The sequence below is a fragment of the Pteropus vampyrus genome, unplaced genomic scaffold (assembly GCF_000151845.1).
Source record: "Pteropus vampyrus isolate Shadow unplaced genomic scaffold, Pvam_2.0 Scaffold413, whole genome shotgun sequence".
Lineage (NCBI taxonomy): Eukaryota > Metazoa > Chordata > Mammalia > Chiroptera > Pteropodidae > Pteropus > Pteropus vampyrus.
The window spans coordinates 204,443-216,534 of NW_011889194.1; the positions used below are offsets into that span (position 1 = coordinate 204,443).

General features: G+C 52.6%; 1 protein-coding gene across 1 annotated transcript in view; it reads right to left on the reverse strand.

The window, feature by feature from the left end:
- Window positions 1–12,092, reverse strand: part of XYLT1 (xylosyltransferase 1) — a 74,845-nt gene that overhangs the window by 54,079 nt on the left and 8,674 nt on the right. The window contains 1 exon segment of the mRNA XM_011380902.1: window positions 7,847–7,866. Coding sequence (XP_011379204.1) covers window positions 7,847–7,866 — 20 coding nt within the window.

Here is a 12,092-nt window from a genome sequence, read left to right on the forward strand (position 1 = left end):
GTGACTTTAACCCCAGATCCCAGCCAATGTCTGGCATGCAGTCGGTTTCCAATAAGCATGTGTTTGGTTGACTAACTGTATGAATGAATGAATCAATCCACAGTGAGGTCCTAAAGCTGATATTTCATTAGAAGGGATCAGCCGCTAGGTGGTTATCGCCTAGGCTAAAAATTTCTCTTTCTCTTCTAAAGTCGACACTGCAAGCTGTGGCAGCCTCCTGAGACAAATTACAGGAGGGTAGCCCAGACTCGTCTAGGCAGAAAGATGGCGGGGAACCAGACACACAAGATCAGCCAGATTTACACAAGCACAACAAAAACATATGTCCAGTCACTCTGGGAAATTTCAGAGAATTAGTTGGCATTAAGGCGGTAGTCAGCAACTTGCCTGGTCGGCCGAGGAAAGATAAACGAGTCTCATGCTCTCGGGAGCAGCAGGAAGCTGGGACAGGAAGTACTGAAATCAATGAGTCTTGGGATTCATCGCTCTTAACCTTTTTGTTTCGGATTGAGGAAGGTGGTACAGGGTGAATTACGGTGCTGATGAGAACCAGGCATCTCGGAAGGGTGTACGCAGAGAAGGCTGGGTGGCGAGAACCTATGGTCTTCTCTGGTTGACACATGCTATGGGGAGGCGGACAGGCCTATAGTCCTCGGGGCCCTGGTCAGGAAATACTGATGGATGAGCTGTATTTCATGGGTTGCTTTCCAGCTCAAGTTCAGGACTACTGAGCCACATGGGTTGGGGGAAAAATAGAGTAAAAGGAGACTGTTTTTTTTTTTTTTGTAGAGTCCAGATGCCCTGGGCTGGGTGGGAGTTCAGATCAGGGTCCAACGGAGGTTGACCAGAAGGCCTTGGGACTCTCTACTACTCTTTCTCTATCCAGGGTCCTGAAATCTGAAGCACTGGAGCATCACAAGCTGGCACCCGGACTGAAAGAATCGTGAGAGATAATGCAGGGAAGGCCATGTATGGGAAGATGGGCGGTTGGCTCGAGACTTGGGTTTGCAAGGGCTGAGATGTGTGTTTTAGGCAAAGCCATTACCTGAAATGTGGGACATCTGGCAGAATGGTCTAGTGCAGGGATCTGAGAACTACGGCCCACTACTTGTTTTTGTAAATAAAGTTTTATTGGAACACAGTCATGGCCATTCATGTACATACTGCCTGTGGCTGCCTATTGCTACAGTGGTAGAATCGCATCGTAGTGACAGAGACCACAAGGCCCATCAGACCTAAAATAATCACTATCTGGCCCTTTATAAAAAAAGTTGGCTGACTCCTGCCAGTATCACATTTCTCTCTTTTTGGTCCTTCATACACGTTCCTTACAACTTTTTCCATAACCACCTTATCAAAGCATCTTTTGGGCCCAGCTCCTCCTTTCGTGGCGTATTGTTCTTCTGACACATTTCAGCCCAATACGTTTCCCCTTTACTTATCTACTGTCCCTCCCTCTCACCGGCCTGGGGGTGGGGGGTGGCACAGCAGTTACGTGCTTTCTTCACGGCTGTGCCTCAGTACCCAGAACAGTGCCCGCTAGAGAGCAGGCGCTCGCTGAACCTGAATGACTGAGCTGCCCCTCGCCCCTTGCATTAATGTATCATTAACATCAAGGTCGACTATTTTTTAAAGAAAACCTGAGCTTCAGAATTCTGGGGTATGTCGGGCTCCCCTTGTATGTGTTAATATAGATAAATATTGACATTTTCAAAAACTTGCCAGCGTACTGCTTTAAGTCACCTTGCAGGGTCAGACCTGGGAAGTCCTGGCTTGTGGTTAAGGACACAGGTGGGTTTAAGTCTCAGCTCCACCAGACAGTAGGTGAGTGACTTTGGGCAAGTTCCACATGTCCCTTCTCTCTTAAGAGGGCGTGATGAAGGTCCCCTCTTATCAAGCGGCTAAGAAATTAAATGAGACCAGGGAAGCACTTAGCCAGCACCCTGCACACACTCACGGCTGGATGGACAGAGGTGGGGACACTTAGGGGAGGAGACGTGGACTGGTAGATCAATTCATGACAAAGCATCTCCGCTGGGGACTGCAGCCGCGGCTCCCGTGACGCCCCTTCAGGACACTGCCCGGTCGCACGGTTCCACAGCATCCCAGCTAAGCAATTTGGATTAATGGGACTATTTAGCCGTAGGTGCCTGGAGAATGCATTGTTTAAAGTAACCTGTTGGAGACTTCCCCGGGGTGGCAAACTTTAAACAAAGATTGACTCTGTAATCAAAAACCGCTTGGCCTTAAACCACATTTCAGCATCCCAAAGAGCACAATCTGCTGAGAGAGGGGTGGTGATGTTTGCGCCCCTGGCTGCGTTTGTTCGCCGGGTAATGTTGACTGATCAACACAATTAAATTGCACCAAAGGAGAATCCTTCTCTGGAGGAAGAAAAGAGGCAGGGGACAGGCGGCAGCTCTTGGGACGAGGGGGATGGCAGGGAGCAAGACATGATGTGGGACCCGCTTTGCTGTGCGACCCTGGGCAAGTCACTTGAACCTGCCGAGTCTTGGCGCCCATGTCTACACCAGCCCTGGAGATGCCGTGAGGACTGGAGCAGAACGTGCCGGCAGCCGAGTGGCTGGCTGAACGCTGGTGACCCTGGATTCGGGTTCTGATGTGCACTGCTTCTCAACTGTCTGGGACATTTCTGCCTCCTGGACTTTCATCCAGACGAAGAGCATGAAGACTTAGATGGGAGAAGAATGGGTAGAAAGAGCTTCGGTCCCCAACTGCCTAGTGAGTGCAGTGTGACCCGCTGGGGAAGAACTCAGGTCTTTTTTTCCCTCCACCAGTGATGGAAGAAGCAAGGATTTACATCCGGGCTCTGATCCCCCCAGCTGTGCGACACAGCGCAAATTTCTCCGCCTGTCTCAGGCTCAGCTCCCTCATCTGTAAAATGGGATGCAGTGACAGTCTCTGCCTCCTGGGGTCGTTGTGACATTTGATAACGCATGGAAGTCCCCTGGCCCGAGATCCCACACGTGGTGAGTGCTCACGAGATGCCAGCTGAGACTTGGTTCCTGGAGCTGCAATCAGGGAGGACTTCCGTCATCTGCTTTGAGAGTCCACTGCTGGCCACTGTCCATGCTGGGCAATGACTCAAAGTGGCAACAAGGAAGAGGAAGGAAATGAATGATGATAGTAATAATAATAATAATAATCTGCTGGCCACTGTCCATGCTGGGCAATGACTCAAAGTGGCAACAAGGAAGAGGAAGGAAATGAATGATGATAGTAATAATAATAATAATAATAATAATAATAATAACAATAATAATGATATAGCCACAGAGTTTCCTTCTATCCACCTGATTGGACCTTAATGCTGTCCCTTGGGCCCGTGCTCATCTAAGTCTCTTTATCATCCATAAAAAGGGGTAGAAACATCCCTCCCTAGTCCACTGGACCTTTGAAGACACATTGTCCCTCTAGATTGCACCTGCAGTTAAATATGAGGAACGAGGCAAGGGGAAAAATAACAGACTCTCCAGTGTGGACCACCCACGTAATGAACCACCCTGGGTTCACATCCAAACTCCCAGGATGCACTTGGAGCATCCTAGGATGCTTATCATCCGTGCGTTTGGCCACTGGTAGACAAGCACGCAAATGAAGACTTTGCTCTCCCGAGAAGCAAACACACTCAATGCACTGGGCAGGAAGATACTCAGGGTTGGAAACGTGCCATCCACAGACTCATGGATAGCAACTGTCAAGAAGGAGAGCTGCCAGGTCTGGGGAGGGAGAAGCTAGGAAGAAAACACCCTGGAAAATTCAAAGCACGGTCGGTCTGGGATCTGGTGAGACCATCAAACTGGCAGAGGATGGAGACCGCGCTGGTTTCTGAACTGGCAGTATCCCCTCTCTTATTTCTGTGACAGCACTGGAACTCTCTCTAGTGGAAGAATTTGTGCCCCCGACCCCGACAGAAACAAGGCCCGCGAGGGCAGGCGTTTTTAATCGTTTTTCTTTTTTTCCGTCTTGGGTGTCTAGAACTCTGCTGCTCCGTAGGCTATTTGTTTACGTCGAAATTAAAATCAAATGGAATTTAACATGTAGTTCCTCAGTCCCACAAAGCCCATCCCCAGCTCTCAGTGGCCACATGGGGCTGGTGGCGACGGCGCCGAAGGACAGCGATAGAACATTCTGTCACCGCGGTCACCTCTGCTCTGGGACATCACCTGGCATCCAGCAGGCTCTCGGTAAGCACATAGCGAATGAATGAATGAATGAATGAATGAATGCATGAAAGACAAACACGTTCTACTCCTTGCTGGCCAAAGAACGGACATATGACTCAAGATAAAACCATCCAACTCCTTCCCCTAGAACTTCGAATTTTTCTTTCAGTAACGGAAGAACGAAAACAGTGAGCAAACTGACAATGTGGCCGGGATGTATTTAAGCGCGACGGTGACATTCCCGGGGTGACACAGCCACACCCGTCCTGCCTTTTGTTCCGCCACCTTTTGCGCTGATTATGTGAACTCCTCCATCCTTCCAGAAACGTCCTTCCCTATCTGCGTGAGCTGAGACAGCGTTCTAGACCAACAGGACCACTTGGCTTTCTGAGGAGCCTCGGCGCCTTTCAGCTGAGTCCCCTGAGGGTTCCAAGGACTCTAGCCTCACTCCGTCTGGCCAGGGGACACCGTGGGTCAGTCCTTGCCTCCAGGAAGAACAGAGAGGGCTGTCCGGCCTAAAACACAGCTCCAGGGGCCCGGAGCAGCTGGCAAGAGGAGGGTGAACTGCGTTTCCGCAGAGGCGGGAATGCGCTCCGCCAGGCTGAAAAATAACAGGGCTGAGGAAATGATTATTTTGCTGCTAGATGCAAACAGAACTGTTAATGGCATAATTACTGGCGTGTTTTCCCAGTTCCCCCGTGAACAGCAGCCTGAGCAGATGTACCCTGTCTGACTCGCACGTGGTCCGGGTGGAGCTTTGCTTGGATGGTGTCACCCCAGTGTCTTGGGGTCTCAGGAAAGAGGGTGTGCATTTCTGAACATCCAAGAAATGAAGGCAGTTGGGTGCTGAGAACGTGGCCAAGGAGGGAGACGGTCACACCCAAAGATCTGGGCACTGGGCCCTCAAATGTGACTTGCCGAGGAATACTGAGGCTAATAATGCATTTTCCATCATAGCATTTCCCTTGCTATTTATTCATTGCTGTGATTAAGTGACAAATGTCAACGTCTCCCCCAGACCAATGGTATCCCACCGTCACTGTGTATTTCAATTGCCTGGAGAGCTTTAAAAATATCTATATAGATTCCTGCCTTCTGCAAGAAATTTATAGTCAACCGGCCTGGGATGGAGTCTTGGTATTTTAAAGGTATTAAAAAAAAAAAAATAGTCCAAGAATCATGTGGAATCCTGATTTCTCCCCGCTGACAACATGTCACAGGATGCCAGCCTCCCTGTGGAGGGACCCTGCCTGCCTCGCTGCCTTCTGCGCCCCCAGAGCTGGGCGCCTGGCAGATGCTCAGGAAATGAGTATTGAATGAAGGAACGGGAGAATGCCAGCTCCATCCTGATGCGGAGGCGACAGGATGAAGCCTGTGTGGCTGCTGCCTCAGAGTGGGTCTCGGCAGTACCCACGCCAGACGCAGCTGGAGACCTAGGACAGCACCGTGCCTCCCACGGGCCAGCTGCACCCTGCCCTCGGCCCGGCGAGGGTGACGGTGGCTGGACTGGGTTGAAAGGTGCCCTCCCAAATTCACAGCCACGCAGAACCTCAGAAGGTGACCTGACTAGAAACAGGGTCTTCGTCTGCGCCATTCCATAAGATGAGATCAACGCTGGATGAGGGTGGGCCCTCAATCCAATGACCAGTGTCCTTATGGGGAGGTCACACGAAGAGAGACAGATGCACGGGAAAGAAGGCCAAAGGGAGACAGAGGCGGAGGTCGGAGAGATGCATCTACAGGGCAAGGAGTGCCAAGGACTGACGGCCGCCAATGGAGACCAGGGGGAGGCAAGGAAGCCTGGCCCCCTGGAGCCTGCAGCGGGAGCATGGCTGTGATGACCCCATGCTTTCAGCCTTCCAGCCTCCTGGACTCGGAGGAATTACATTTCGGTTGCTTTAAGGTGCTCAGATGGGGGTAATTTCTTACAGCAGCCCCAGGAAACTAAGTCTGAGGCTAAGGGGACTGAGGGAAGGGGCAGGTGGGCAGAGGAAGGACAAGTCACGGGGCTGAGACGTCCCCCGTGTGCTTCCCCAGCCCCGCCCTCCTCCACGCCCCGCCCTCCTCCACGCCCCGCCCTCCTCCACGCCCCGCCCTCCTCCACGCCCCGCCCTCCTCCACGCCCCGCCCTCCTCCACGCCCCGCCCTCCTCCACGCCCCGCCCCCCGCCTCCACGGCTGTGCCCCGCCCCCGCCGCCCGTCTCTCTAGCTCCTGGAGTGTGCTGGGCTTTCTCGCCTCAGGGACCTTGCGTGTTCTGCACCCCCTTTGCCTGGTACCTCTCCCTCTCTTGTTGTCTCATCGTGGGCCAAATTTCAGGTCTCAGCTTGAACATCATTCTTGAAAGGCATCTTCCCTCCCCTGACCATACTCCCTAAAGCAGAACCCATGACGCCCTAAGATTCTGTTATGTTACGAGTACAATCTTCATTTCCCTCACGGATTGCAAACTCCCTCGGGGGTGGAGCAGGTCCTTTCCACGGCCGTATCCCCAGTTTCTAGTCCGGTGCTCGGCACCCAGCCTGTGCTCAGAATTACCCGACAGGTGAGCTGAACGTGTGCTTGAGCGAATAAATGACTGCATGCTGCGAGCTGCCCCCACACAGGGTTGGGGGCCAAGCTTTTTCCAAATGGTCATGGAGAAGCAGCCTCTGTCCTCCTGGGGGACTCCGAAGGCCCCGGTGAAACAATAAGGGTCTGACTTGGGCCGAGGCAGAGGGGATCACAGGTGGGCATGTGCCTGAGAAGGGCGTCAGGGTTGGAGGTGGGGTACGCAGGCCCTGAGGGGGTGAGGAGGGCGAGCAGTTGCTTTCCAGCTGCTGGTGAGCAGCTGGTCCTACTCAGAGACAGGTCGGAAGTGGGAAGGAGGCCGACGCGGGTTGGGAAGACGTTCTGGGTGAATCATTTGAGGAGTTCACGCTCCTTACAAAGAGCAAGAGACACATCACCCCTGTTAGATGACTACTATCAAACAAACAAACAAACAAACAAACAAACAGAAAAATAACGGTGTTGGAGAGACTGGTATGCTGCTGGCGGGCACAGAAGTGGTGCCGCCACTGTGACGCATGGTACGAAGATTCCACAAAAAGGAAAGAAATAAATAAAACGAACAAATGAATAGAATAGAATTATCACGTGACCCAGCAATTCTACGTCCGGGTAAAAACCCAGAAGGATTGAGGGCAGGGAGGAGAAGAGAGATTTGAGTGGCCACGTTGCCAGCGGCGTCATTCACCACGGCCAAGAGCGGGCAGAAGCCCAGGGTCCGGCGACAGATGAATGGATCAGCAAAATGTCGCGCATCCATATGATGGACGCTTATCGTTCAGCCTCGAAGAGGACGTTCTGACGTCCTACCACATGGACGGACCTTGAGGATGTCAGGCGGAGCGGAATCAGCCAGCCGTAACAGTGTACGATCCCACTTACAGGCGGCATCTAGATTAATCAGCTTCCCGGAAATGGCAGTTGCCAGAGGCTGGGGGAGGGGCGATGGGGAGCTGTTTAATGGGGACGGTTTCAGTTTTACAAGATGAAAAGAGTCCAGGACTATACCTAATGCCACTGAACCGTGCATTTAAAAATGCTTAAGATGGTAAATTTTATGTTATATACTTTTGGCCACAATTAAAAGAGCAGAGAGGGGGTCTCGATCCACCTGCTTTCAGAGTCCGGCGCCTGTCCCCTCCTGCCTCAGGCTCAGAGCTCTGACCCCCTCTCCTGAAGAGTCGCCTCGGGCCCCTGCGCCAGCCCAGCCCTGCTCACACTGTTGTGAGCAGGGACGGGGTCTTGATCCCGTAAGAGAAGGCGGCTGCCTGGCTGTGTGACTGAAAGCCTAGCTGGCCGTTTGGGTTCCGGAAGCACGCGCTGGCTTCCAGAACACCTGCTTCTGCCAGAGGTTTGGAGGGGAGGGGGCTCTGTGGGTGTGGGAGTAGGGTCCGCAGAAGCAACCACCCCTTTCCTCACTGGCCTCCCCATTCGAGACCCCTCCTACCGTTGTCCTAGGTAGCCAGCATGACCACACCCAGTAGGGGACAGCTAGTTGACAGGGACAGGGGTGGGGATGGGAGGGTGGGGGAGGGGGGCAGTGACTGCTTGCTAGCTATAGGGTTTCCTGTTGTTGTTTTGGACCCAGACAGAGGTGACTGAATACTTTAAAATTAATTTGGTGTTAAGGAAATTTTATCTCGATTAAAAAAAAAAAAACATCTTCGGTCTGCCACTTGCTGGCCTCATCCTCCTGGTCAAGATTCTTAACATCTTTGTGACTCAGTTTCTTCATCTGAAAAATGGGGCCACGAAAAGTACATACCTCACAGAGCCGTCAGCACTGTGTAAAGCACTTAGAAAAACGGCAGGGACCTACTAAGTGCCGTTCAGGTGTTGGCTACGGTTGTGTTTGCTACCAACAAAGAGATTCGTTGACCCATTCGGGAATCACTGAGCCAACTAAAAAAATGAAAAGCCAGGGAGAGCCTGACATCTCAGCATCCATACCATTACTTCCATTTCAAATCCTACGGTGACTGGGGAGCTGTGCCGAATTTCATCGAGGGTTTGACTTTCTCGCAAAGTTTACTGAAAGTTCTATTTGATCGCTAACCTCTTCAGACTTTCTTACACAGTGGAAGTTCTGTTTTGGGGGATGGTTTAAGATAAAATATGTGTGAGAGGCCCCGTGGCGGGCCTGAGCCATAGCGAAGGTTGGCTGGATGTGGGTGTGAGCCTCGCTCAGTCGGTCCCTTGTAAACACTGGTCTCTGGGGCACTGTAGGAGCCTCTGACACCTGCTTCCTGCAAGAGGCACCACCGAACAGCTCTCATGCTCCCAGCCCGGGTCCCTGGTGGCATCTGAGGATGGCGGTTTGGGTCTAGAGCCAAGCGTAAGGTAGACGTCCCCGTACATCATGGGTTCGGAATGGAAAATTCTAATACTGTTTCCTCTGCCATATGCATGTGCGTGCTTGTGTGTGTGTGTGCACACGCACGCACACACACGTGCGCGCACACACACACACGCACACACACGCACACACTCAGCTTTACTCCCTTTGCATCGGATTTGCCCCAAGACACAGGGCCTAGAGAAAGACAGATATATATATGGGTTCTCTTCCCACTGGCCCCAACCAAGCCACAGTGCAAAGAGCTTTTGGTTTCATCACTTCCTGGGGCTCGTGCCAACTGACACGTGCCAGCGCAGTCTCCTTCCTCAGCAAATAGAACATACTGAATAAAACCAGCACGTCCTTCTGTGATTCGAGACCTTGCAGAGTCTCGGTGCCTGAAAACATCCATTTTCATCCACGTGCTGGATGTATCACCAGCTCCAACCAGAGTCTCCTGGGCCAGGCAGGCATGTCACACAGAGCGGGGAGGCCTGGGTTCTTTAAACACACTTAGCTAGCGTGTTCCAAAGACAGAAGAGTCTTCACATTCACAAATGAGTTACTTCTACCCCGTTTTGCCTTGAAACACTCGTCTTCACAGACTGACGTCGCTTTCCCCACTTTTGAAAGAGATGTGAGTTCAGGAAATAGTTTACTAGTCTTTTCCTGAGGGACGGGAAGAAGGAAAAGCGACCCTTTTGCGGGTTGTGGCCAGCATGTGGTGCCCTCACGCTCCACCGTTTTAACGGCCGCGGCCTGTATTTCTCGAGCATTTCCTGTTTGGGGCACCATGTTAAGCCCTTCACGTGCGACATTTCCTTGACTCCTAACTGCCCCATGAAACAGGGGCGAATATTTTGACATGGGACCCCTTTTTTTTTACGCAGAGAAACAGAGACACAGAAAGCCAAAGCGGCTTGTGCCGAGTTGGTGGTGGCACAGAGTCCGCAGCCGGGCTGTCCGCGTCCAGGCCTAGACAAGGCTAAGTGGCCTCTACAGACCAGTGAGCCTTCACCACCTAAGAGAGGAAGAGTCTGGCCCCCGAGTTAGAGCTGGGCAGCAGACACGGGGTGTGTGGGGGGGGGGCGGTGATATCACATCACAAACAGCTCAGAGAAGCCACGCGGGGCGGACCCTGTCTTTAAATATCCCTCAAGTTTTCAGCCCCTCTTAGAAGCTTCCACTTGGGCACTCCCGCTGTTTCGAGAAGGCTCCCAAGTTTGCTCACCTTTCCTGGGGTGGGAGAAATGGTTGGGGAAGCTACAGATGGAGCGGCAGATGGGAACTGAAAGCCTATCAGAGCTGCCCAGGATGAAACCATTCATCTGCAAAATTCATATGTTTTTGCGTGGGGCGACTTTGCAAACAACAACAACAAGAGGAACCAGCAGTGCTTGATGCATGAAGTGCCTCTGGCCAGCAGGCTGGCAGAGTACTGTGGGCAGAAGGACTTTGGGCGGGGGACACGGAAATGAGAGCCGTGAGAGGCAGATGGAGCGAAGGACAGACTGACGGAGACGCAGAGGGACCTGGGGCGTAGAGCGAAGAAAGCTCGACACATGGTGACTCTCGTCTCTGCACCCCCAATAAACTGGGCACGCGGTCTGAAGAAGGATTTCTGGGTCTCTTGGATTCACGGTTGACATTGACTGAGCACTTTCTAAGTGTCTGACGCTCTGCTACGTTGTGTTATTATGCTCTGGTTTCAGAAGAGCTGAATTTACTTGCTGATGGCCGCCCTGCCAGCCAAATGGCAGAACTCAAACTCAAACTTAAGCCACTGGCCGAGAGTCGGAGCACTTGTCCTCTAGGATGCCCAAATGCTAGAAATTCTGAAATCCTGGCAGTGCGGCCTTGGTTGAGCGGCCCTTGGTTATGGCTTCAAGTTGCAAATCAACACAGGGCCTCTAGGGGGCGGCCTCGAGAACTGAGGGATGTTGCCTGGAAGGGCCCAAGGCCTGGGCTGGCCTGTGCCTGACCTTGAGAGGTCTCTGGCTGAGTTCAGCTCGCTGACCCGGGCTGAAATGACCTCTAGGACCTCCACCGGAGGTCTGGAGGAAAAAGAGTGTGAGAATCTTGACGATGGCTCTTCAGACTCGGGGATAGTAGGCGGGTGACCTTCTCTCCTGACATTCCTGATGCCAGGTGGTGCCATCACTCCCCTGCCCAGCACTAGTCTGAGGAGTGACTGCTTTCTCGGTGGCCCGGGGCCATCTCGCCCCTTTGGGTCAGCTGACGTCCCCAAGGGGTCAACTTCAAGCAGAAAGAACACCGACCTCGGGACCAGGCAGTGTTGGCTCTGGTTCCCACTCTGCCATGGATTCCGTACGTGACCTTGGGCCTTAGTTTGCTCTTCCGTAAAACAGATTTGTTTTGAGGGGCCAAAGGGGGCGCCTCCCACGTCGGCTGCTACACTCAGCATTCTGGGATATTTCTGGACTCTGTCCCTTCTTGGAAGATGGAGGGAGAATGTTCTAACTCACGCTTGCTCTGTCCTTCTCTAAACTAACCTGTCCTCATTCTTTTATTATATTCTATCCATGTTTAAATTTCTCGAATGCAACTAGCTCATCTCGGACCCAAGTCCTGTCTGGGCTGTTCTCTCTCTCGGGAACCGGAGGGTTCTCAGCTGGAAGTGATTTTGCCCCTTGGGAAAACAGCATCTAGAGATGTTTGTGCTTGTCGCGATGACGGGGTGGGGGGCACTGCTGGCATCTCGGGGGGTGGAGGCCGAGGGTGCTGCTAAGCATCCTACAGTGCCCAAGATGGCACACAATGGTCCAGCCCCATTCGTCAACAGTGCCCAGGCTGGGAAATCCTCGTCGAGAACAATCTCTTTCTCATTGGCCTGACAATCTCTTATCCTGCAAGTCTCGACTCAGAACTGCACACTGAGGCCCTTCCGACCTCTCAGCCACGTCCGTCTTCCACACACACCATCTTCCCTCCGTGATAGCCCTTTTACGCCCGTCACGATGCCTCTCCTGCATGATTATCTAATCCCATCTTCCCAGCT